The 21975-nt window shown below is 39.5% G+C and overlaps 2 protein-coding genes across 5 annotated transcripts; one reads left to right on the top strand and one right to left on the bottom strand.

The window, feature by feature from the left end:
* Window positions 1–3706: 3706 nt before the first annotated feature.
* LOC142373256 (placenta-specific gene 8 protein-like) lies at window positions 3707–7043 on the top strand. Its single transcript, XM_075456434.1, has 4 exons — window positions 3707–3771; window positions 3937–4040; window positions 4545–4669; window positions 6397–7043. The coding sequence occupies exons 2-4, from the start codon at window positions 3956–3958 to the stop codon at window positions 6502–6504; spliced, it is 318 nt and encodes a 105-aa protein (XP_075312549.1). The 5' UTR covers window positions 3707–3771; window positions 3937–3955; the 3' UTR covers window positions 6505–7043.
* A 2671-nt stretch (window positions 7044–9714) lies between these two features.
* Window positions 9715–21042, bottom strand: cops4 (COP9 constitutive photomorphogenic homolog subunit 4 (Arabidopsis)). Of its 4 annotated transcripts, none has more exons than XM_075456414.1 (10): window positions 20909–21042; window positions 16462–16541; window positions 16204–16355; window positions 16026–16129; window positions 15779–15932; window positions 15545–15695; window positions 15268–15444; window positions 13888–14030; window positions 13714–13798; window positions 9715–11927 (listed from the first exon to the last, which is right to left on the bottom strand). In XM_075456414.1, the coding sequence occupies exons 1-10, from the start codon at window positions 20980–20982 to the stop codon at window positions 11794–11796; spliced, it is 1254 nt and encodes a 417-aa protein (XP_075312529.1). In that variant the 5' UTR covers window positions 20983–21042; the 3' UTR covers window positions 9715–11793. The 4 variants fall into 4 exon arrangements, with proteins under 4 accessions (XP_075312529.1, XP_075312531.1, XP_075312530.1 ...); XM_075456416.1 differs by having other exon boundaries at window positions 13888–14003; XM_075456415.1 differs by having other exon boundaries at window positions 15274–15444; window positions 20909–21041.
* Between the last annotated feature and the right edge of the window lie 933 nt (window positions 21043–21975).

The raw sequence follows: 21975 nt of genomic DNA, 5'->3' as shown, positions 1-21975 counted from the left end.
TATAAAACAACATCTTTTCAGCCTTTTTGACCCTCACTGATGGAGAAAGAGTCAGATTTTTAAGCAAAATTTCAGAAAATACTGCATACAAGCAAATGCATGTAAACCTATGCTGTGTTTTCAAACTTTTACTTATTTTTAAAGTATTACCAACAAATTCTGAGGCGAATACTAAGTACATTTACTCAAATGCAGATCTTAAATTTCATGCATATGTTTTTTACTTCAGTAGTTCTGTCTGATTTTACATTACACTTCTACTCTACTGCAATAACTTTACACTTTGAGCTACAAATACCGGAGACCAGCCTATGATTTTACATTAAAAATAACTCATTACGCATACAACTACAATACAGTTCTAAAGATTAGTTAGCTGGATTTGTGATAGCGAAAGTATTCAGCTACATTTCTTAAATAGAAATACCTCTTCTACACTTAAAAATCACATTAAAACCAAAGCTCTGTCGTCAAAGTTGGACTTAAATTAAGTATTTGCAAGGACATCAAAGGTTAAAACAAGTAGAGGTGTTCATATGCATTATATTGTGCACAAAGAATATAATATTTTAGGTAAAAGTATTTATATATTATGTCTAAAAACAACACATATCCTGATTTCAGCTTACTTAAGGCAGCAAAAGGAAATGGAAAATAACAATTTAAACACTACCCTACACTACGCTTACTTTGCACTTTTAGCAACTTACCACATCAAGACTTCTCACGATAACATCCATGACAAGCTTACAGAATACATCATATTGTAAGATGAAACAGCTGGAGCTCAAATCAAGTCAAATCAGATGCACTTTATTGTCCCTGCGGAGACATTCGTCCAAAGTGCACAGTCTACAGTCTACAGTCTACACACGTCTGTGCAACAAGCAACAAGACGCAGGATGATACAGAATATAAAAGTGAGATCTCTCCTCAAAGAATAACAACAACAATTCATATCCTGGAGGCTAATCTCATGATTTATATGTAAAATCTTAATTTGGTGGGTAACTATTAACTATAATAGCAGTGAACCCCCCCCCCCCCCCCAAAAAAAGAAACAGTTTTGGAAGAACCGTTACCCTAAACTGGTGCATGAGTGAAAGTTCTTACACTGCTCCTGAACTGTTTCACTTTTAATAACAGCAGTATCTGGTTTGTGTGTGTGTGTGTGTGTGTGTGTGTGTGTGTGTGTGTGTGTGTGTGTGTGTGTGTGTGTGTCCGAATGTGTTCAAGATCTCTGCAAGAAAAGCAAAGAGCTGAGAGAGATCATAAAAGTATAACACCGACTTATGTGCACAGATAAGTTTTTATCTGCTTTTCTCTCCCATAAATCATCCTTCAAGCCCTTTGGAGGAACTCAAACCTTTAGCTAGCAGACCACACTGCTGTACTGATTAAAGTGGCTCCATCTCCTGAAGCCTGCTGCATACACACTGATGCATCAGTGTAACATGTACAACTCTATGTGTACATGTTTTGTCATTTCTGTCTGATGGATGAGTAAGTAAACCTTTAAAAGTAGATATTTACTAATACTCTTTTGCTTTTACTGTGCAGGAGATCTATTCAGAGGCCTGAGTACTCCCACCCCTACTGACCAAAATCTATAAGTGGTTGAAAAGCAGAAAAACTTAAAGTGTTCCTCATTCAGATTGCTCTCTGTTTTGGCGTTATATTATTCTTTGATCAGATTATTATTTGTGCAATAACGAGGGATTTATTTATAAAAACTCATGCACTGCCAAGTAATTATTAGTTTGTGGGTAAAATCTCAGATACAAGCCACTGTAGCAGAAGTAAAGTACATTCACCTGAAAATACTGAAGAATAACTGCCTTAAAACTGAACAACACGTTGCTGTTGTAGTATTAAAAACTGTAAAACCGCTTGTATTCACTCCCACTGAGCAACATGATGTCGGCATCAGTGCATTTGGGCTGTTTGGTGAAAGGTTTTGGTATTTTTGTGGGTGTTGGAGCCTAATAACAACCCTGTTCAGAGTAATTTAGCCCATGTCTATCTTTAGTCTGTCGGAAATTGAAAATCATGCCTATTCCTGAGTTTCTGCTAAAGCTGCTCATTATGTGGCAGCCTGTATCATTACAGCCAGGTCGTCATTATGTGCTCTCCTTCAATGGCCGGATGGGTGTCCGCTGGTTTTGTGGGAAGCGGCGCCACCGTGTGCGCATGACGGAGCATAGCGAGCGCTGAAATGGGAAAGGTGAGTTGTGGGGATTTTTTGAGCGAAATCATGCCTGTGTACTTTGCTCTGTCGAAAGTCCTTTCATGTACAGTTGTAGCTCCGCTGTGAATGATTGCAAGGTGTCAGATGTTCAACTTTAGGAATTTATAGCAATAAAAACAACAAGCCCACCTTTTAACCTCTGTTTTCCCCTGTACTTTAATAATTGTTTTCAATCATTTATACACTTATTCTTAACATAATTTGTTACATTTAGGCACAAATATGCATACAAACATCAGTAAATGTTATTATAGACGTGTATGTACAGATGAGGCTACAGAGATCTCAGAGGATGAGTCAAACATCAAAACTGAGAAATTCCAGCATTTAACATTGAATTATCCAAAAAAAAAAGTCACATTCACTGATGAGTTTCAGTTAGTTATGTGTGGGAGGGGCTGATAACTGATTTCACTGATTATTCAGAGAATATTCAAGTCTGGAAGAGTTCAGAGTCTCAGACTTGGTCCAAACTGTGAATTATAAAATAAATCTGCAATGCATTCTGTACGGTCATGTAGAAAACAAAGTACACCCTCTTTCTGTTCTAAGATTTCAAATGTCGGAACAGAACAAATATAATTTTAAAAAATCATCTGATCCCTACCAGGTCTTAGAATGAGGTAAATACAACCGCACAGGAACATATTGAACTGTGTCATTATCAATTCAACAAAAAAACGGCACCAAATTTGTATGCATCATATCTTAAAAAGACCAACACATTGAACCTTAGAAATAAAAATGGGTGTACTGTTTTGGGATATTTCAATGCTAATTGTTTGTGTAGTTGAAGATGTTTTTGCTCACTGTTTAAAACCACCCACGATGACTCAAAATCTAAAAGAAAACTGTCCGGTTCAAATAAATTCATAAAGAAGAGAGAGAACTAACACAACATGCATTTACAACTCAACAAAAACACAGTTCAGTAAAAGAACTTTGCCCCGATGAACCTGTTTTCTCAGTAATCCGTAAACTATAAAACGATATCTATTACCACAGGACGACAGCTCGTCATAGCTCTATCTGTACAGCACACTGTTAATTTCTTATTCGTTATCGTTATCTGACATTAGGTGCCGCTAACGAGGAGGGTGGATTGTTGAAAATAAACCTTTTTTTCTGCCCTATTTATAGAAACTAGATCAATGTTAATGTGATGCCAGATACAACGCTTGTAAATATGAGCAAGTATTTCTTTATAGGAATGAGTTTTTACCAAACCATTTCTACGTAAAACTCAAACTGTACGCACAGAAGATCGCATTGACTGTAAATATTCCCCCACACGTCAGCAGGACAAAAAAGCATAGCACAGTGGGAGTTTCATTGCGACACAGTGGGGTGTGTCTCGATGTGTTTAGTGGCATCTATTTATGGGAATATTTAATGGACTGATTAGGTTTACAACCAGGGTGGTGATGTTTGATCTGTTATAAAGGCTGCTGCTGCCTCCTGGTCTCAATCTGTCTTCTGGGGGACTCTTTCAGCACTTCCACGATCCTTCAATTCTCCAGCTGGTAAGATTTATTTTCATATCGACTGTTATCGGGAATCCAAAAAAGGGTAACTCGGGCCCTGTTTTAAAAGGGAAGACATAAACTGCCATCTCGGCGAGGGGAGGTAGAGAAGTAAAATGGGCAGCAGCTCTTCGCTGATAAGAGCAAACTCTTTTTATCCCACAGAGAAGTTTTTATCCTGATCATGGCAGTGACCAACCAACCGGGCAGGTTTGAACCGTCTGATTTCCAGACCGGCCTGTTCAATTGCTGTGATGACTGCGGAACCTGTAAGAACCCCCTTTTACTGTTTTTGTAGAGGAAAATATGCTGAGAGTACACTTCCATGGAGCGTACAGAGGAGCAGGTGCCTATTTTAGGTCTGTCCCAGAGCAGTTTTCAGACTGGTTTTACTTTCTTTGATCTTTTTTATCCCTGTCTGAATGGAAGTGATTGAGGACAGAATCCAAAGTTTTGTAGAAAAACATAGATCTAAAGTTTTAGATCCGCCGTGAAGGATTACAAGGTGTGTCAGATCTTCTACTTCAGTATTCACGGAAATAAAAAACAACATGGCCACCTTTTAACCCACTTCATATTTTTCCGTGTTCTTTCACCTCAGAAAGAGCTTTGAGCCATAAAATTGAGAATATGTGAATATCTTAAGTGATTTCTGTACATAATCCTGCACAAGATAAGATAAGATGAAAGTAAAGATAAGGTAAAAGTGCTTAAGATAGGATATTTAATGGCCAGTAAGAAGATTTTAAATTTTTCCTCCCTATGTCCCTCAGGCTGCTATGGTTTTTTTTGCTACTGGTGTCTCGGCTGCAGCATTGCCAGCGACATGGGTGAGTGCTGCCTGTGCGGTACAACCTCATCCATCCGCAGTGTCTACAGGACCAGATACAACATCAAGGTAAGTTTTCAGCCCTTTTATCGGATGGCGGCAGGGTTCAGACATCTTTTGAGCCCTCGGTTTATATCTAAGCTGTCCTTCACCCAGAAAAGTCTGAAGGCAAACCAATGTGGAGTGAATCGTCCACACGGTGCATCTGTTTAGAAGAATTCAATTCAATTCAATTAGACTGTATTCTATTTATCCCAAAAGGAATTTATATGACTATGGTGTAGACTGTAAGCGTGCAACTATAGCCAAGATTTTAATCCAAATGTATTTTCCAAATTATAACTAAAAACACTGCAGTAAAGAACTGTAAATATCTTGGATATTGAACTGTGTAAACTTAATTTATTTATTAATGACATTTCCAGCTATGTGACACAATAATTACTGACACTTTATTCAAATAATTCAATGTGACCTGGACCCAGAAAACTTAGCTGATCTGGAAATCAATCTACAGTTTTGAATTGTTAATTTTTCCCCCGGAATTTTTCTTTAAAAAAATTGCATTCTTTTCATATTCAACAAAAAAGAGAAAAACAGCCGCCTTTATTGACCGGAAGCTCAGTTTATTTCTCGTAAACTTTTTTGTCTATTCGAAGCCTTTTAAAATAATTTAATCTGATGCTTTCTGTGCCTTTCCATACCCTGTTTTTGTTGGATATGAAGGTGCCAACTTAAAAGATAGGAGAGCAGGAGATATAAGAAATTCGATAAATTCAAAGAAAAGTAAAACGATAATACTTAAGTCGTCCAGCTAAAAACTATAAAATAGGTTTGGAATAAAGAAAAACGTTGTTATCTAAAAGTTTCTGTATGTTGTCATAATGACTCATTATTAATGAGTTACCTGTTGGAGCAGAGAGGGCTGGAGACCTGATAAACGGGAGCTAAACGGTCACCAATCTAGTTTTAGCACATAGATTTAAGTGAACTATACGGCATTATTCAATTTAAAAACTCTATAGATTATTCTTTACCACACAAAGCAGTGCAGTGTGGGCTTATTTTTTCTCTTTTTTCGTTTGGTTTGATGATAAATAACAGATTTAATTTATCAAAGTCGCTCTAACAAGCAGGTGAAAATGTCAAATGACATCAGATCTACTGTCTTTAATCTTAAAGTGCTCGAATAGAAATCAACTGCACCTCCTGGTTATTAAAAAAAGTTGCCTTTCTTGAAATAGAAATAGAAAAATACTTTATTCATCCCCCAATCGGGGAAATTCAAATTAGTCAAGTAGCTCAAAAAATTATTAATATTTACAGTGATTGTATATCAACAAGAACAATAATAATACCAATTCTAATAAAAAATACTACTACTAACTAATAATAATAATGATAATAAATGACTAAATAAAAAAATAAACACTTTGGATTACAGTTGACTGAATGATCATTTATCCATCCAAAAAATACAATCGAGATCAATTGTAAAAACTCCAATTTACACGTTTATTAGTTTATGGTTCACTTGTTACAGTCTTGTGACCCCCCCCCCTTTTATTTCTATAGCACATTTAAAGGCAACAAGATTGACCAAAGTGCTCTATGAGTTAGTTTAAAAAGAAACAAAAAAAAGAAACTTTGATTTGTGAAATAAAGTACGATTAAATAAAATTGACTAAAAACAATCTCTGATAATGATCATCAACCACAGCTCTCTCACTAGAAATTCATGCAGCATGCATCACGTCAGTGCCGCACCCTCTCAGAGTAGCTGTTTGTGATTCCAGGGGTCAATGTTTGAGGACTTCATGTTGTATAACTGCTTCTGCTCCCCCTGCGCCACCTGCCAACTCAAGAGAGACATCGACCTTCGGAAGGAGCAAGGCATTTTCTAAACCGAAGAAGGTCACGTAGGGACTCAAAAGCGTGCGCAAACCTCAAATATTTTCATATATGGAGCTGCTTAAATGATGGACAATCGGTTGTTAACTTTATACCTTGCAGATGATGGCGTGACACCAGAGACGTCGTAAATCTGTTGGACTTCCGAGCTGATAAAGGATGAGCCCCTCCTCTTTCTCGTAAAGACATTGCATAATTTCTTATGTATGGTTTGCGTCGTAGCGTTCATGTTTTCCATCACTGGCTGGTATCAACTGTACTCATTTCAGGAAGCCATATATACAACTTCCAGTCAGTTGATCATTATTCAGCCACAGCACACCCACAGCCATAATTTATTGCCACTGTCTGAAATAGTATTTAATCTTTATCATTCAAAGCAGATGACAGGATGTGGAGAAAACTGTTGACTTACAATGCTCGGCGCAGCCATTTGCTCTTTTTCTCAGTTAGGAAATTAGATTTACTGCATAGTTTTCTTGTCCATCATCGCCAGCTTGAAACAATGATCTTGGAAGTAGAAAATGTCTCATAACTGACCCTAAATGAACACTTCAATAAAAACCGTTTAGGTTGGAACAGCCTTTGTCTTTTCTCTCTACACTTTAAAGATGAGTTTAAAACTTTAAGATTTTAATACACTCTGAAATATCTTGCTGATTCTTCTTCTTTTGATTCCTGTACTGTGACACATTTAGTCCTTGTGTACATGGACACAATAGAATACTGTGTTATTAGTATTTTGTGAAACTGTAATTACAAGCTTTAAAAAGTGGAGAAATGGTTTAAAATTCCACCTTTTATACGGCCGATTCACCCTCGTGTTCAACATAACCTAACATACTCTTTTTTTCCACACTTATCAGGAAAACATTAAAAACAGATGATATACTTCCCAAAACTGCACTAGAACCCTACATATAAATCCAGTTATGAATAAGAGATAAACATCCCCTCAGGACACTGGCTGTAAAAATGAATGGCTATGATAACAAATTGAAAGCTGTGAGAAATCTGTCATTCAGATTACTACAATAAACTGCTGGGAGATCATGAAGATAATATGGAAAGTATTAAGTATCAAATAACGTTATTAACAATGGAAACAGAAAATCAGGATACCCAAATTACTTTTTTATAGGGCAAAACACAACCATCGGTGACAGAAATCAAATAGTAAATAGATTTAATGAGTTCTTTGTCTGGGTTGGTCATGGTTTGGTCAGAGAAACTGCAAAAAAATGCATACTTTCCTGAAACTAAAACCATGAACGTAACTAATTTAATGTTTATAAGAAGAACAAATGAAAAGGAAATTATTGGTATTGTTAAATCGCTTAAGACCAAGAAACCAACAAACTTTGATGGCATTGATGCGTGTAGTGAAACCCTTTACCTACATCTTTAAAATCTTTCCTTACAAACTGGTGTATTCCCTGAAGAAATGAAAACCAGGTTGTACCAAGGCTGGAGATGAACATAAATTCACAAACTTAAAGCTAATAGCTGTTTGATTACTTCCACAGTTACAGAAAAAAAATCCTCAACAGATTGTATGAATTTATCATGAAAACAGTGCGTTATATGCACAGCAACATGGGTTTAGACCTAAGAGACCGACAATATATAATGTATAATAATGTAAATAAGGAATATGCCAACGTAGTCATTATTGTTGACTATTATTTACTATTGAATAAATTATAGATATGGACATTTAAAGGTGCTACACTATCGCGGGTGAAAATGTATCTAAAATAAAAAAATCATCAAACCAGTTTGTACAAATAAATAATATTAACTCACAATTAAAAACTGTTAGATGTGGGGTTCCCCAGGGATCTGTCTTGGGACCCCTGCTTTTCATTCTGCGCTATGTACATACAATATTCTGTGTAATTTCCAAAACATTTTAAATAATATTGTTTGCAGATGACACCAACTTACTGTGCTGGTTTGGAGCAAGTTCTGTGGAAAATTACTTAATTAATTACTTAAAGATTTAGAATATTTATAATACTTATAATATTTATAATACCAATGACAGTTGACTGTGGAACACTTAATATTTAGAAACTGTTCAACCTTCACCAATAAGAAACTTCTTTAAATAACATAAGATTTAGTTGGAGTGATAAAGCTGGGAGCCACATATCAATAATATCTAAAAATAAAATAGCACAATCAGTTGCTATACAATATGAAGTAAAAAATCTCATAAACCAAAAACCATGATTAACTCTGAACTGTTCCTTTAAACATCCATATATGACACACTGTGTGGAAGTGTGGCGAAACACCTACAGAAAAAACATGCATCCAATATAAAATAAACAAAACTGCTTAAAATAAAAAATGCTCAAATTCAAGGACTCGTTTGACCTCAAAACAGCCCAAATTATGTACAAAGCTAGCAACCGATCACTGCCTCGAAATATTCAGAATCTGTTCCAAATAAGACAAAAGCATCCTGAACTGAAAGGAAACTACATGAGGAAATCAAGAAAAACGTACACACAAGGTAAGTAAGTATGTCGAGGAATTGGCCCAGAAACAGAGTAACTGTTTAGTTACATGTCTCATCCTGGTAATTAAGGCATTATTATTACAATCATTATTATTGCAAAACATGTTTATATATATATGGGTATGACAATGTTTATATAAAGTTTTTTTCTTTACTCTTTTCGATATTTGGGGGTAGACCAATTACCTTTTAAACAAAATAGGTCTGTTGACATCATCCTGACTTTGCTGGACGACTGATACCCACCTCACTGATGTTTTTTTGTGATATTTCATCATATTTGTTCGAATATATAAAAATCAATAAAGTAAAAAAGTGTAAACCACACATTTGACTTGTAAAGTTTGGTGTCTCGAAGTGCTATTGAACTTAGATATTGATCTAAATAAGCCGATTTTATTAATTTCCATTAAACCATGTGTAGATAAATATTTGATAGTTTGTTCGGACGTAGAAATTAGACAAACTAAATATGCTCTGATTTACATAAATGTCCAAACAGACAATATTCAGCAAAAATAAACATCTGAATGTGTAATTTGGATGATTTCCTTCCTCTGTAAACAGATTATGAATTATACGAGCACAGAGCTTTTGCCTTTAATTTGAATCACCACAACAGTATTTAGAGCTCTGTAGTCCTGCTCGGATGTCAGTGAAAATACTCAAGATGTGGTTCCTCTTGTGATTTTTTTTTATTAGTAAACAAGAAGCAGATCCCTTTCCCAGCAGACATTTGAAATGATCATAATTGCAAACTCACAGCTGAGGTTGACAATATTTCCTACAGCCTGGTTCAATTTAGCTGAGGCATTGTATATTGTATAGTCTGACAAGTGCTAAAAACAGGGTGAAGTTGCATCTTAATGTCAGATTTGCCACAAATGTATCCGTCACATCACAAGAAAGACTTTATACAATATATTGCCAAAAGTATTCGCTCATCTGCCTTTACACGGATATGAACTTAAGTGACATCCCATTCTAAATCCATAGGGTTTAATATGATGTCGGCCCACCCTTTGCTGCTATAACAGCTTCAAATCTTCTGGGCAAGCTTTCCACAAGCTTTAGGAGTGTGTTCATGGGAATTTTCGACCATTCTTCCAGAAGCGCAACTGATGTAGGTCGAGAAGGTCTGGCTCGCAGTCTCCGCTCCAATTCCTCCCAAAGGTGGAAAGGGATGAGGTCAGGACTGTGCAGGCCAGTTAAGTTCTTCCACACCAAACTCGCTCATGCATGTCTTTACGCACCTTGCTTTGTGCACTGGTGCGCAGTCATGTTGGAACTGGAGGGGGCCATCCCCAAACTTTCCACGACATTGGGAGCAAAAATATTGTCCAAAATCTCCTGGTATGCCGAAGCATGCCGAGTTCCTTTCACTGGAACTAAGGGGCCAAGCCCAGCTCCTGAAAAACAACCCCACATTATAATCCCCCCTCCACCAAGTTTTACACTTGGCACAATGCAGTCAGACAAAGTACCGTTCTCCTGGCAACCGCCAAACCCTGACTCATCCATCAGATTGCCAGATGGAGAAGCGTGATTCGTCACTCCAGAGAACGCGTTTCCACTGCTCTAGAGTCCAGTGGCGGCACATCAGACATGAATTTTTATTCATCGGAACACCTGAATTTAATTATTTGGATTGGGTGAGTGAATACTTTTGGCAATACAGTGCATGTCCACTACGTGGGCGGTAGGCACATGTAGTGGCAGCTTCACAGACTGCAACTTGCTGAACACCACCATATAGAGTGGGGAGGTCCACATCCGGTCATAGAGGACCGCTTTCCTGCAGGTTTTAGGCGTTTCCCTGCTTCAACACACGTGATTCAAATCAATGCATCATCAGCAGGCTTGTGCAGATCCATTTCATCTGAAGGAGGTGTGTTGACGCCGCCAAAAGCCCACAAACACGAACATAAAGCAGAACTGTGAAGAAAGTAAAGTCGTGAGCTGTGGTGTCTCAGCCCCTGGGCGCTGTCGGTCAGTTTCAGGCACAGGAATGTACATAATAAAAGTCCATGGACATCAAAACCAGTCAGAATCACCTGGTTTTAGGATTCAAAAACTTTCTTTATGCTCATCCAATACAACAAACAAACAGCAGACAGATGCCATCTGGATGTGACTCCACAGTGGTTAAACATCCTGGTGGCCACATGAGCAAACTGCTGGAAAACAAACTAAAGAATCCATTTCAGTTCATTTCTACCGAAGAAGATGACACAATAATTGAAGTCAACAATGTTTCTCAGCATTAAATTTATTTATTTTCAATGAAAATTCATGTGTCCACCGAGAGGTTTACGTGACAATTATTTAAGAACCACACGACAAATGTTTTGTTGTTTTTAAGCTGAAAACAGCAGAATGTGTTGGAGAGCAACAGCTTGAGCAGACCAGTTGTCTGTCTTCCTTTTGACCTTAATACATGACAATTATCTTGTCCAAATTTTTTAACATGTAACCAATATGAAGTCGTACGTGACTTCAGCCCTGTTGTAATCATATCTATGCTAGACATGAACAGGACTTTTTTTTTTGTTTTTGTTTTAAAAAAAGTGCTGAAAATTTAGCCAAAAGAAAAACATCTCATGTGATGGTGATACTGGTGAGCTTTCCTTGGGTGCTTCCATTACTGGGACTGTAGTGGTGACATTTCAGAGCAGGAAGACAGAAATTCAGGGCTAGCTGAGGGAACAGCTGTTATCTATTTTTATTCTTTCCTTACAGGGAGGTGTAGAGATGTTTATTGGCTCATCTGGGCTTCCAGAGCCTGGGCCGCCCATTCCGGAGCAGCCTGTCGGATCTTTTCTAGGAGGTTGTTGACTTGAAAACACAGGGACTGGATCTGCTTGTCCCACGTAGGAAGGGGTTCACGTGCTGCCAGAGATTGAAGTACATGATCAGAAGATGCCAATGCGGTCTCGTGTTTGTTGTTTATGCATTTAGCAGATGCTTTTATCCAAAGCGACTTTCAAATGAGGATGTAACAATGCAGCTAACATCAAAGCTAACAATCAGCTACATAGAAGGAAAACCAGGAGTCAGGCTCTGTCAGAGGTGACAGTGTAGAGATAGCGTGCAGGCATAGAGGGAAGTACAGAAAGAGAAAGTGCAGTAGATATGGAGTAGGGACGTACAGGGTAAGTGGTAGAGTAGGGGATGCTCTCTGAAGAGCTGGGTCTTCAAGAGTTTCTTAAAGATATTCAGGGACGCCCCTGTTCTGGTAGCGCTCGGGAGGTCATTCCACCATGAAAAGAGTCTGGATTGTCTTGTGCGTGGTGTAGGCATCGCAAGATGACAATCCTTTGACGACCGGAGTGACTACTATTCAAGCTGCATGACAGTCAGGGTACTGGACATCACTGTTTGAAGAGGAATCCCCCTTCTGGCCACAAACGCTCAATTTTTAGTGCAAGTTAACCGAAACTAATTTTGCATTATGTTGCCATTTTGACCAAATTGTTCCAGGTACAATTAGTGCATCTTACACAGCTGAACTCCAGCCGCTATCCTACTGTGGAGTAATACCGTAAAAAGAGATCTTAGACAAAAAAGAAACTTTAGAGATTCAACCCATTTTCCAAATATATCATGTCCAAAAGCTTTTTCTTCACTATAGCACAAATACAGCAAAACTTTGCTAAATTTGTGTGTTTACCGTTACCCGACTGACATTTGAGGTAATGAAACAACAGAAAACTCTTGAATTTTAAAAAGTGAACCTGAGAATTAATAAGCAAGTTGGATTCTATGCCCGCGCTTGAAACACCTGCAAAAAAATGTTGTTCCACTATAGTTTTGTGAAGCCAACTTATTCTACATTATGTAATTTCATTTTATCCATCTGTTCTATCCTGTTGTTATTTTGGTTTTAATGCATGTCCAGTTGTACTTTGAGCCATTTCCTCCGGGATCAATAAGGTTTTCAGATTCTGAAAGGTGGGAGGAAAAATCCTGAAGAACTTTGGGGAAAAAACAACTGCGCTGCAATGACTATTCGACCCCACACACACTCAAGCTATGATGTGGGTCTGCAGCACCAAAACTAAAGATGTTCAACAAATATTCCACAAAAAGTCATTTAGATGCTTCATCTAATGCAATCTTATGTTGCTGCATGGAAATTATGTAATATATATATCATATATATCATATTAAAGATAATATAGAATATTACTTTATTATTAAAGTTATTGTGTTGTCACAGGCGGCTCATTCTCTTCCTCCTGTCCTCATATTTATGTATCAAAGTTAGCACGACCTGAAGAAAATAATCAAGCAGCGAGGAATTCTGGGACAGAATGACCTCTCTCTCATAAACGATGGTCCGATGTATCCTGTGCTCAAAGAGAAGCCTTGGAGCTCCTTTCCTTAGTATTTAGAGAGTTCAACCAGCTCTCATCTTGGCCGCAGCTCAGATACTTCTGCGTCATTTCACTCGGGTAAGAAGGCTCTGGACCCGAGGTTTGTTTACAGATAGGACCTCTGCTTCTTCTGCCGAGTTACGACCACAAGCGACGTATTAACACGGCCACCCTGAGCCTGGTTTGTCTCACTTCTAACCAGTAAACAGAAATGTTGTCCGATTCCCTTTTCTTCTTTAGCTACTTTTCAAAAGATTCCCTGAATGTTCATTCTAACAACCATCACAGTGAGCACTCACTTTCAAAGTGAACGATGCCATCGATCTGGTCAATGAAGCCATTCATGCGCCCTTCAGTGATCATCTGTGAGGCTATCTTCTCAGCCTGAAGGCAAAACACAAAGCAGGAGTTACAATCTGAGGTTCGTGCCGTTCATCGGAAACATTCGGTTTGTTAATCCCCCGACACCTCACCTTTGCTGGGGGGATTTCCAACAACGCTCCTAGTTCTTCAAAAGTGATGTTGTTGTAGAGTTTACTAGCAGACAAGAGGTTGTGCTCAATCACAGCTCTGTCCAGGATGCTCGAGCCTGTCACAGAGGTTGGAGGACATCTTTCTGTTTTAGTTTAAGAAGTTTTTATGTGTCATTATAAAAACATCCAAAGGAGAAAACATTGTTCAAGTTTGTCGATTTCAGTCATATTCACTATTTACACTAATCTGTGCTACTTCAGGACTTAATAATGGATATATTGTTGGAAATGTTTATAATAACAATTCTCTGACAAAGGAATCCAACAAAAGTTGTTGCTTCACTTGAAAATACATTTATGTCTGGTAGCACAGAGTGCCAGACTGAACCTTAAAGGGGAAGTAGTTTTTTTTAAACCTGGACCTTATTTCTGGCATAAAATACGTTCATCTACTCACCGATAATAGTTTGGTGAAAGTCGGCGTTCTTCGGACGCTATTTAGATCACTCGAGATCCGCGTATATCCAAATAACGGGAGAGAACAGGGCATAGACAGTACAGCCTCTAAATAAGGCATTATCTGTCTTTATTTCACCAATACTTTAAGCCGAATTAATGAATGAATGCGTACTGTTGCACTGTTAGCTCAGAGCTGCTGAGTTGTTGTTATTGGGGGCTATCGGGGGGCTTTCTACACACGCGTCTACTGGGATCATCACCACGAGCCGCCACAGCAACATCTTTACACAGAATTTGCTACTGCTGCTGGTAACATGGTTCGTTACTGCGTATTGCCAAATTACCATGTTGAACAAAACTAGCCGGAGGAAACTCCGTGTAAAGATAGCCGACCGTCACAGAGCACGGAGTGAATGAGCTGTGCTGCAGCGGGGCGCGTCGCTGACATCATCCCAGTGGACGCGTGTGTAGAAAGCCCCCCGATAGCCCCTCATAACAACAACACGGCAGCTCTGAGCTAACAGTGCAATAGTACGCATTCATTCATTCATTCCTCTTAAATTATTGGTGAAATAAAGACAGATAATGCCTTATTTAGAGGCTGTATTGTCTATGCCCTGTTCTCTCCCGTTATATGGATACACGCGGATCTCTAGTCATCTAAATATCTTCCGAAGGACGTCGACTTTCACCAAACTGTTACCGGTGAGTAGATGAACGTATTTTATGCCAAAAATAAGGTCCAGGTTTAAAATAAAACTAACCTCCCCTTTAAGGTTTCTGATGGAAGCTGTTTGCAGCTCCTGCAGTCTGGCCAGTGAGGAACTATTTTTCCTTTTTTCTTTGTCTGATAGTCATGCAATTTTTCTAGACTCAACACACAACAGGACCATAAGCTGAATTAGTCAAAAGGTTGCTCACTCTCACCATCCGCTGTGGTGGCCTTCTGGTGAGGCATCAGCATGGCAGCGAACTCCTGCAGCTGGTTTCCTCTGATGATGCGGTCCAGGTACATCTTCTCCAAAATACCATAAGCAGCCAGCTGTTGGCAGCGCTCATCCTTAAAGAGAGTGGCCAGCATACGGGAACGCTGCTGTCCTGAAAGAAATTGCATCATTTGTGGAATGAGACAAGAAAAATAATCTAATCTGAAGTTGTTGTTTTTTTCTGAAAATGCAAACATAACTCCTGCTGGTACCTGCGGAGGCCAGTATCGTGCAGTTCAGGGCGTGTTTCAGTGCTTCCAGACGTTCACTTTCGTGGACAATCGACTTATAAGACAGCTCGTTGTATCTTTGCGCAGCCTCAATGAACTTCCTCCTAAAGTCTAGCACTCTGGCATAGCACACCTTAGAAAGAAAAGAGAATCAGGCACTTAACACAACTACAAAGAAAGACCTTGTGGCTTTGGAACTGAGCAGAGATGGCGCACCTTGTAATGTATCTGCAGCTGTTCATTGGAGGACTCATTCTGAAGCAGTGAGGCTCTGTTGATGTATGCCTCTGCCTGCACCGGGTCATCGTCTTCCAAGTAGAGTCGGGCAATTTTCAGGTATGTATCCAACTTATAGTCAACATTATATTGCCTAAAGGGGGGAGGGGGGGGGGGGGGGGAATGGTATTTAAAGATGTGGAAATCTTATAAGATCAGGACATGAATTTAAACGCAGCTTACTTACTTCTGCCCCGTTTCCAGGGGAATTCCAACTAAAACCTGGGCAGCGTTTCTCCAGTCTCCCTCCTTTTCGTAAATGGTTGCTAAGTGCTGTCTGATCGAAGCTACCTGAGGATGATGCGTAGGAAAATTGCTCAGATATGCCCGACACACACAATATTTACATTTAACTCAATCTTTACCTGTTCCTCAAATGAGATGACCCTGGGTTGAATCTTTTCCAAGGTGAAGTGATACACTGCTTTAGCCGTGGCGTCGGGCAGGTTGGGCAGATGTGTGCAGAAATCCGTGAGCAGTTGTCTTGAGATGACAAGACTGACGTTTTCATTGACCACTGTAAAAGTGTCACATTTTAAAGTAAGACCGCCTGCAGACATCCAAACAAACTAATTTTGTCAAAAAAGGCTGAGGACATAAAAAAGGAGGCAGGTGTTTCATACTTGCTTCGACAAAGGCCTTCAAGGACTCCAGCTGATCTGCATCTGTAAACTGAATGGCCTTCTCCAAAATCTGTCGATATCTACGAGAGATTACATCGGTTAGAAACTGCACATCGTTTTTTTGTGAAGGCATTCAGAGAGTCCAAATGGAAATTTATAAAGCTGAAACTTAAAAAAATTTTAAAAAAAAAATGCAACCAACATGAGTTGTTTTCAACCATGAACACCTTCAGGAGAAGATATGGACAGTTTGGTGTGGAGTTTTTGTTCACACGCGGACTTGACAACGTGCTAAATGAGCTGTCACAGCCGGAAGAGGCTTGTCGTATTTTGATACTGTTTATTTTGATAACGCCATCACAATGGTTGCAACTAGGGTGTAGAAAGCAGCAATAAACCCATTTAGCTTCTACATAGAGGTGACGAGCTAGTAAACTTTACTAATCGCCAAACAGCCCGTTTCCAAGAGCAGAAGATTGTGAATCCAGGCCAGTAAAAAAGCCGGTCCCATGAAGCCGGTAAAGTCTCTGCAGTACACACTCTGTGTCTTAAAACGCAAAACTCTGATCCTGTATCACAAAACTCAGCAACTAAAACTACAGAGAACATGCATATAAGCAAAAAGATTCAACTGTGTGTAAAAACACACTATGACAAATTCTCACTTAAAGAATAACTAACAGCAGCTGTGTATGGCACAGTGGCTTGAACCACATACACTGTAGGCTTGGACCGCGCAGTTTATACCAATAAATACTTCATTACGGACTGCAGTCTCTGTATAGTGATAATAAAGGAATCTTGAATTGAAAATGCTGAGAAATTGAGATCTGGATGCTCCCTGACACTGAACGGTTGTACAGTAGGTGCCATCTCTCTTCATATTGGCAGATTGGGAAGAATAACTTATCGTGAGTGTTATTGAGAAACACAAACAACACCTAATTAACAGGTAAGATCATTCAGAATAATCGCTCCTCAAGTCTAAAACTATTAAACTATTTTTATGAACATGTTATTTAATCATTGAGCCAACGCGAATCTACTTACGAAGAAAATGTACGCTGATTAAAGAAGTTATTTACAATCCCATGACTGCCAAGCACGTTTATTCCTGTTTATTTCCACCATGGATTGATCCAGAAATGTTTGTATCCCTGAAACATGTCTATGGCAGAAAAGGCCTATCTATCAACAGCAGATGCATTTAAATGTATTCAGAATACCATCAAGCAAGTGGAAAGTCATAAACAGGTCAGCAGAGAGGAGTCTGAGGAGTCTATTCATAATTTGTTTTCTACCTTGTTTGTTACCACTGCACACATTCCAATGAACAACATAAGAGTCTTGGGCATTCATAATAAAAAGTTCATCCTAATTGTCACGTACCTGTCTAACACAGAACAGGGATACAAACTCTGTATGCACAGTCGATCACTCCAGTCCATTGTTAGTGCTGTTGTTGATGAACAAACCTCAAGTTTTTTTTTTTTAATTGTAACTAATTGGAGGATGATCAAAGTGTCCCTCAGTCACATATATTTTGAAATATGTGTGCTATTTGTCTCTTAAAGGTAGGGTAGGAGATCCTGGATTTTGAGTCCAGCGAAGCTGCAGTTTGAAAATACACCGGTAAAAAGTCCCAACCCTTTTCTTCACTTTCCCCCCGAAGGCACGCCTCTAGAGTACATGAACGCGCACGAGCACGAAGGTGCACGAGCGCTGTTCTAACAGCAAGTCTCGATCGTTGCCGTATTTAGTATTTAGTATATGATAACTATACGTTTAATAATGCTAGGTGCTGGCCAAGCTGGCTCTAGTTTAGCTTCCTGCCAAGCTTCTGGATACGTAATTCGTTCACGGAGCAGGGTACGCGCACAGGGGGAAGGAGGGGGAGGGAGGAGCAGATTGCAGTTTGATAGACGGCATCAGAATCCAATCATTAGCCCCTTTAACACTGCCGAATAACCCGCGTTTAATTCGCGAATTTAGCGTGTCCGCTGTTGCGTTCACACTGCCGACCCGGGCTGCCGCGTCAACTCGACTCGCCTTTCGACCCGCGTCGGACCCTAGTCTTTTTGTCGAGCCGAGTTTGGTGTGCACGCAATCGACGCGGGTCGGACGTGGGCGTGGCGTAAGGAGTTTAAAATACAGAATGGACAGCTGATTCAGAACAACAGCGACAGGTGAGGACAAGTTTTACTCTGTTTTAGCCTACATCAAGTTGGAGACATTTTTGAAGATGGCCAACTGGGGAGACAAGGAGGTCCCCGAGCTCCTCAGCCTCCGAGCAGAGGACGTTATTTACCGCCACATTTCGGGGACGGTGTTCGCGTTCTTCTGCTTCAAATTGTAGCTGGATTTCCTCAATTTGGAGGTTATAGTGCTCCCGTATTCTCCGCATATGTTCATCGGCGGCATCCCACGTTGTAACCATCCACACACCGTAAAGTAACATCTCCATGAACTGCATATACAATTGCATAAACGATATCTCAAGGTGTCCCGCCATCGTTTGTTTGAAAAATTTGATGCAGACAGGTGTATTTAACCCTACCTCTGACGCATGGCTTGTGCCTACGTCATTGTACACGCCCAGCATTTTATGTGTTTCGTGTGACGCTCTGCCACTAGGCAACGCCCCCTGAACTCGGCTTCAGGCGACACGGGTCACCAACACGCCAAGCGTCCACATTGCTCGACGCGGGTCGAAGGTGCAATTTGGACCTGCTAAAGCCTGATTCTTACTCAGCGCAAACGCGCAACTGTTCTGGCTCGAGAACCATTAATGACGTCATCGAAAGCGCCAGCCCCTTCACAGTTCCTTCAGCTCATAAGCGCAGTTTGCGCCGAGTATGCGTCACATTTGCAGTTCTCTCCAGACCAGCGGGCGTCACTGTTGAGGAAACAAGCTGAAAAGCATACGAAGAAAGCACACACAATGCCACCTGTGGTGTCACGTCAGCAGAGGCTGGCACATCTGATGCGGAATGAATTTACTCTGGGTGTAGAACTGTATATGTATCTCAGAGCTAAGCGGCTGCGGCAAAAACAGAAGAGAAGGTGGAATGTTCGTCCTTTGCAACAAGACGAACTTTGTCAAACGTTGTCCCAGTGTAACTTCATAGACGTGTCGTACAGATGTTTGTAGAGGCGCATCCTCTCGGTCACCACGGTCTCTGCAGTGTTAATTTTTTCTTTTTCTTGGTCAGCTGTTTCCGGTTGAGCGCGCGCGAAGTCAGAAAAAAAGTTGTGTGCGCGACCTTGCGACGCGCGAGGATTTTCTAGCTTGCGAAGGGGGGCGTGGCGGAATTTTGGGTCACGTGACCGTTTGCGCCATTTGCGACCAGCTAGTAAGAGCGAGGTTGCGCCGAGTAAGAATCAGCCTTAAGGTAGCGGGTCGCAGTGTGAAAGCGGCTAAGGTTAACGGTCCGTTCAGTATGATTGGATAGTGTTTTTCCTAGATTGTACGTTCTAGAGGCCACTAAAACTTTTCATATTTGTATCAAAACTTTTAATTAATGGGTTGCAATGGGGGTGTGAAGAGTATTTCAAGCAATATGTAAAAAAATGTTCCAGAAAAAGATCCCCTACCCCACCTTTAACTGTGTCGTTGTGACTGTAATCTCATTGTGTTTCCAAGTTAAAATACGCTTCTTTGCACCGGACCATGTAATATTATAAGTGCAAGGTGCTACTGAACCTTCAAAACTCTAATAATACTTAAAAATCAAAGATGGTTTAGTAAAACAGGCTCATGTACAGACTGTCAGGAGTACTCTCATTTTGGGTACAAATTTTTTTTTTTCTAAACCTGTCAATGCTCATAGGCAAATACACTAACAGAGCCCATCATTAAGGACATCTGTAGGCCCTTTAGCATGTCTACCATAACATTAACACACACCTGGGGGACAGAATGTTTAAAAAAACAAATTAGACTTGACGACTACTGACAATTTCAAAATGAACTCATGCTGTATTAGCTTCATAAAAGCACAAATTATGACTGAGAAATAGTTTTAGATCGCATAAAACTGCACGTGTTTACATTCATAAGGTAATCTCTGCCTCTCAACACCCAGGTTGGTCTGATTGATGATTGTGTTCAGACAGTAAATACTCGTTTAAAGTCGTTTGGCCAAACATCAGCTGAGAAGCTAACAACCCATAGGTTAGCTTCTATGTTAGCAAGCATAATGAGAATGTATCGTCCACGTTAGGCTGCTTCCTTGTTTTTGAATTATTTTGACTAACAGCCAAAAAGAAAAACTTACAATTAAAATAATTTTAATGACTGCAACGTTTAACGTGCTAGTTAGACCGATGTGTTAGCTAGTTAGCTAACCTTTAGCTTAGCTTGCTCCATCAAAGCTACAATCTGAACAGGGAAAGCGCAAAGTTCTCATTAACATTTAAAATGATTATCAGAATGAGCACTACATACTTGGCAGCGAGATCTTTGTGAGATCCGCTTGAATTCATCAGCTGGGCAAGCTCCTGTCTCACTTCGGCCGCCATTGTTGCCTGTGTCGAAGTGTCAACAACGCCGGTTTCCTCTGCCAAGAGGAGGTTGAGCCTTCCGTTCGCGTGCCGCCGTCAGAGCGCGATCTTCTGTGGGTCCTCCAGCAGTTAATCGCGTTCTTGGCAGCGACAGGCGACGCAGGCAGAAGTCGCCCACTTTGAGCAATACATTTGCAGCAAATTTGTACAAACTACTTTGTGCAAAAATAAGTAAATGAATAGATAAATAATTACAATTATAATAATGATGACTAGAATTCAAATGAATGAATATCAAGAGTAGCATAACTAATAATTTGTACTCAACAGACTGACCTAAATGACATTAAATCAGATGTATGAAAACTAAAGTTTAGAGCAGTAAATTTAGAGGTGACTGCTAGTTTTAAGGGGATAACAATTTTCTAACAATGTGTCATGCCCATATAATTTATCCATTTGTCCAATTTTTTTTTTATTTTACTGTTACTGCATATAAACTTAAATGCAGAACAAAGGTAGAGTAATTGAAGATATCAGGATTTCCACACACTATTTTGATGCGAAACTGTTCCCGAGCAGATCAGACAACTATAGAGTGGCTCTTTGTTGCAAGGTGGCAGTGCAGCAAGCTAATTTAACCTACTTAATCTCTATTAATCATTAATATTGTGCTCATATCACGCATTTCCTTTTCTATATTAATTTAAAAAATTTGGTTCTGATTTTGCAAACAAAATATCACAAGACAACTTATTTTATTTTTCATTATTTGAAGAAATAAAAAAGATGATACAAAGAAAAAAGCTCAGACAATAGAGGCTAAAAAGCTACAGACACGAGTTCTCACAGTAAGTGTCTTTAATAAATGAGCCAATACATTTTTTTTAAAAAGGAAGGTAAAGATTGTTGACCTCTCCGGTATGACGGAAAAGAAAATAATCAAGTAAAAATTTGTTATTTATCATTTACCTGATAAGTAATTAAATTTACCAAAAGTAAACCACTTAG

The sequence above is a fragment of the Odontesthes bonariensis genome, chromosome 22, assembly GCF_027942865.1.
Source record: "Odontesthes bonariensis isolate fOdoBon6 chromosome 22, fOdoBon6.hap1, whole genome shotgun sequence".
Lineage (NCBI taxonomy): Eukaryota > Metazoa > Chordata > Actinopteri > Atheriniformes > Atherinopsidae > Odontesthes > Odontesthes bonariensis.
Note: the sequence above shows the minus strand (reverse complement) of the source record. Positions and strands in the feature narration are given on the sequence as shown.

Excerpts from the sequence above, each read along its gene's own strand:
- LOC142373256 (XM_075456434.1), top strand. The coding sequence starts at position 3,956 with ATGGCAGTGACCAACCAACCGGGCAGGTTTGAACCGTCTGATTTCCAG. Across the intron at positions 4,041-4,544 it reads CTGTGATGACTGCGGAACCT|GCTGCTATGGTTTTTTTTGC; the intron begins GTAAGAACCCCC and ends TATGTCCCTCAG. Across the intron at positions 4,670-6,396 it reads GGACCAGATACAACATCAAG|GGGTCAATGTTTGAGGACTT; the intron begins GTAAGTTTTCAG and ends TTGTGATTCCAG.
- cops4 (XM_075456414.1), bottom strand. The coding sequence starts at position 20,982 with ATGGCGGCCGAAGTGAGACAGGAGCTTGCCCAGCTGATGAATTCAAGC. Across the intron at positions 15,696-15,778 it reads AGCTGCAGATACATTACAAG|GTGTGCTATGCCAGAGTGCT; the intron begins GTGCGCCATCTC and ends TTTCTTTCTAAG. Across the intron at positions 15,445-15,544 it reads CACGATACTGGCCTCCGCAG|GACAGCAGCGTTCCCGTATG; the intron begins GTACCAGCAGGA and ends AATTTCTTTCAG.